The sequence below is a fragment of the Triticum dicoccoides genome, chromosome 3B, assembly GCF_002162155.2.
Source record: "Triticum dicoccoides isolate Atlit2015 ecotype Zavitan chromosome 3B, WEW_v2.0, whole genome shotgun sequence".
Lineage (NCBI taxonomy): Eukaryota > Viridiplantae > Streptophyta > Magnoliopsida > Poales > Poaceae > Triticum > Triticum dicoccoides.
This window is the reverse complement of record NC_041385.1, coordinates 240,366,168-240,370,232: the sequence shown is the minus strand read 5'-3', so window position 1 is coordinate 240,370,232 and position 4,065 is coordinate 240,366,168. Positions and strand designations below refer to the sequence as shown.

At 45.0% G+C, this 4,065-nt stretch overlaps 1 protein-coding gene across 1 annotated transcript; it reads left to right on the top strand.

Moving 5' to 3' along the window:
* The first annotated feature begins 2,862 nt into the window (after nt 1-2,862).
* LOC119275704 (MFS18 protein-like) lies at nt 2,863-3,687 on the top strand. The gene has a single exon (XM_037556601.1). The coding sequence runs from the start codon at nt 2,971-2,973 to the stop codon at nt 3,343-3,345; it is 375 nt and encodes a 124-aa protein (XP_037412498.1). The 5' UTR covers nt 2,863-2,970; the 3' UTR covers nt 3,346-3,687.
* The last annotated feature ends 378 nt before the right edge of the window (nt 3,688-4,065 follow it).

The window sequence follows — 4,065 nt, the reverse complement described above, 5'->3', positions numbered from 1 at the left end:
GTTGATGCAAGAAAGCTACTGGCTCCAAAGTCCCAAGCACAAGGATATACTACAGGTAATTATTCATTCCCTCTCCCATTGATGCACTAACTACAAAATATACTTTTTCAACTAAGACACATTCACTACAACAAACTGGTCATTTGCCGACGATGCCAAACAATCGACGAATGGCGTAAAGCTATCGGTAACACCTTTGTCGAGGGAAAACTAGCGGCGAACTCTGTGGCCGATGATTAGACTAGGAAATGACACTTTGTCGATGCTTTTATCAGGCTGGAGACAAAGGCTTTACCGACAGTCAACATTTGCTCACACAAAGTAAAGACTGACGGGCGGACGTTTGTAAACGGCGCAGCTACATCTTTCCGACAGTCAACCATCAACATAGACCTCGGATGTGGGTCCCGAACGACGCCATTTGTTGTGCACCAAGACTAAACAGTCGGGCAAAGCCCTGATAGGTGGGTCCCAACATAAGTTTATTATTGTGTACTACTTTTCAGCCATCGGTAAACGCCTGACATGCGGGCCCGATGCGTCAAAGCTTTTCCGTGTCTCTTGGCCGCAACTATCGGCAAAGCCCCAACACCAAATTGCTAGGCATTACAGCTCCGAGCCATTTGTCTTCTTTGCCAACGGAAAACATTGCTTTGCCGAGTATAACCGTCGGCAAAGAGGTGCCAATCTTTTTTCCAATTTTGCAGTATTTCATGCATTTCAAAAATACAAATATATATACACACAGACCACAAAATCATAGCATACATCAGAAAGATCACTAGATTATCCACATGCGAGATCACAAAGATCATCCATACAATATCACAAAGTGTTGCATATGAGATCACTTATATCACAAAAGTGTCGACAAACACCATGACAAGTCCACAAGTAAACCAACCCATGAACGAAGACCCCAAACAAGATGGTGAGAAGACAGGTCACATCGTCGACATCAACCATCGACGGCGTCCGCGATGCAAATCTACAAAATGAAGTTGAAAGAGCGTCATAAGCAATAGATATTGGACAAATATGTAGAAGAATTAAAATATATGACTGAATCCTAGTCATACTAGGATTGCAAATATGAGCTCTTTTCCCCTGCCGTTGCGCATTACAACATGTTGCCCAGGAAAGTTCTTAAGTGAAACTTGGATGTCATGCAATTGATTTTTGTTTTCTTATCCCTAAGCGTTTATATGTGATTAAGCTCAAATATGTACATGTTCTTTGATCTATTAGTTTATTCACTTTTGATGTTAGACGAATTATCTGCAAGAGGTAGTGGTATGCATTAGTTGTGTTTGACCTTGTAAAGCAATATACTTCGATGACATTAGTAGCAAGGCGTGGTGTCGCGGACGGAAGAGAGGAAGGGATGTGAGCCAGACTTGAGCGGCTGGAGGAAGGAAGAAGCTTCTATGGGGGCGGGGATTAGGGCTGGAAGAAGAAGACAAAGGAGAACCACTGGATTTTGATCCCCGGGCTACAAAATTGACTGAATCTTTTTTTTTCATGCAAATGTCAAGTAGTTACCCGTCAATTTTCCCAATTTTGCAAGTACGCGCACCCCATGCTGATGCAAGCAAGCTATTGGCTTCAAAGATTCTGGAAAAAACTGAGTAGGGGTCGGATTTTTCTGGCAAAAGAATTGAGCCCAAGTCCCAAGCACAAGAAGATACTAAAGTATCCATTATTCTTCATTCCCTCTCCCATTGATGCACTGACCGCAAAATATTATTTTTCAACAAGACATGCATGCAAACATAAAGATCCACATCGATCTATTAATTCCAACCTTTGCTTGTGAAACAACTCGAAATAATTATATAGCGCCGTTCGTTGTTGGCCAGCAAGGCCGTTTATCAGACCGAGACGAAGAAAACAATAGTACTCCAAATGTTAATCTTGTTTAGTGAACAGAGCGTGTAGTTGTTTAGCTAAGGGAAAAACGCAGGAATGCTAAATTGCTAGTACCAGTATATTTTCCATTTTATTCTAGCGTCTCTAGGAGAAAGGCGTTTTGGAGGCCGAGCTTTATGGAGGCCTTTATTTTTTAAAAATTTAAATTTAAACTTTTATGGATCAAAAAAATCTGAGAAAAAAATATGCTTGTATGTTACGTGTAAAAATACATGATGAAATATTTTTGAGTTGCGACCTGTACAAAAAAGACAAATTCATGGTCTGGGAGGATGAATAGTATCATGTGTTAAACAACCCCAGATTTATCTTTTTTGCGCAGCCCTCATTTCGATGTATTTTAAACTGAAAATTTACACACATGTGTATTATGCCTTCATGTATATCTGTAATTTTTTTCAGAATTTTTTGAAATGTAAAAAATATAAATTTCAATGAAATTTCAAATTTGAATTTAGAGGACTCACTGGAGCCCGAGCTCCAAAAGGGATTTCCGCGTCCCTAGTCATAGTAAGTAGTGCTACTACCCAAAAGAAAAGCTAGATCAAATTCACCGGATTTTGAACGCTCTTCATGCAAGCTACTCCCTCCGTTCCGAATTACTTGTCGCACGTATGAATGTATCTAGATGTATTTTAGTTCTAGATACATCCATTTCAGCGACGAGTAATTTGGAACGGAGGGAGTACATCCAGCTATAGCTCCCAACCACGACCAGATCTACAATTTCCCCCTCTTCTCCCCCCATTGATGCACCACTGGTCTGTAAGAGCAAAAGTATTTATGGAGATCACAGGATGGCAGTAAACCGCAGCAGGTACCCGCTCCTTTAATCGTCTCCTTAACGCCCCCCACCTACCGTCGCTCAGGCCGATCGATGAGCTGCCACCACTTGAATGACGCCCTCCCCGGCTATAAAACCTCCCGCCACCTTTCTTCCTCCTCCACATCCCACAGAGCTAGAAGCAGCAAGCAAACAAAGCAAGCAGCCACTCACACATTAGCCAGGAGCAAGAGCACCAGTTCAGGAGCAGGCTAGCGATGGAGAAGTCGACCAAGATGGCGGCGATGCTCGTCCTCGCCGTGCTGGCCGCGGCGACCAGCGCCGAGGCGAGGAACATCAAGACGACGGAGGCGGCAGCCGCCAGCAAGGACGCGGTCCTGCAGCCGACGACCTTCCCGCCCTTCGACCGCCTCGGCAGCGGGTCACCGGCATTCAGCGGCGGCAGCAGCATGCCGGGATTCAGCCTCCCCGGCAGCAGCGGCGCCACCTCGGGCTTCGGCGGCATCGGCAGCATGCCCTTCCTCGGCGGCAGCTCCCCCGGCCTCGGCGGCTCCCCCGGTCTCGGCGGCTTCGGCGGCATGCCGGGGTCCCCCGCTGCAGCTGCCGTCGACGAGCACGCCAAGAAGCCGTGAAAAGCTGAGGGCGGCCGTTGATAGCTAGATCCGCTGGTGTGTGGCAAGCACTGACGGGGCGCATGGTTGATGGTTCGGTAGTGCTACTCGTAGCGTGCATGCATGCTGGTTCTGTGGGCGCTATACGCCGCGCGTACGTACGTTTGGAGAACTCGATTTGTTTGTTGTGTTTGTCGCTTAATTACGTCGTTAGGTCCATCTCTGTCGGTCGGTCGTGTTAAGTTCTTGGTTATCTGTAGTAGTGGTGCATGTTCTTGAGGCATATGAATAATGCTAGATGTACGTGTCAGCTTGTGCCGTGGTATGCAATGATGAAATGAATGAAGTATTATTGTAGTAATCTTTTGTTGGTTCACTTGTTAATTACGAGCTCGATTACCATTTGGTTGGAACAGCAAACTCATATTGTGTTTTGGTCGGAGTATATTGCTGAGCTCAGTAGTGTCGATTGGCTGAATGAAACTTGACGATCTAGACAAGTTTTTCTTAAGTCCCCATCACCATTGGAGATTTCCTAACTGAAGTGCATCAACAGATATCTTGAACGGTACTGGAGTAAAAAAAATGAAGGGAAGAAGAAAGAGATGTCTTCAGACGACACGAGTTGGAAGCCCAATTAACACGGCCTGGTTAATTAGCTACTCCCTCCGTTTTCATTTTAAAAAAAAACTAGTCCTTCCGTCTTGCAAAATGATCTTAAATTATGAGACGGTGGAAGTA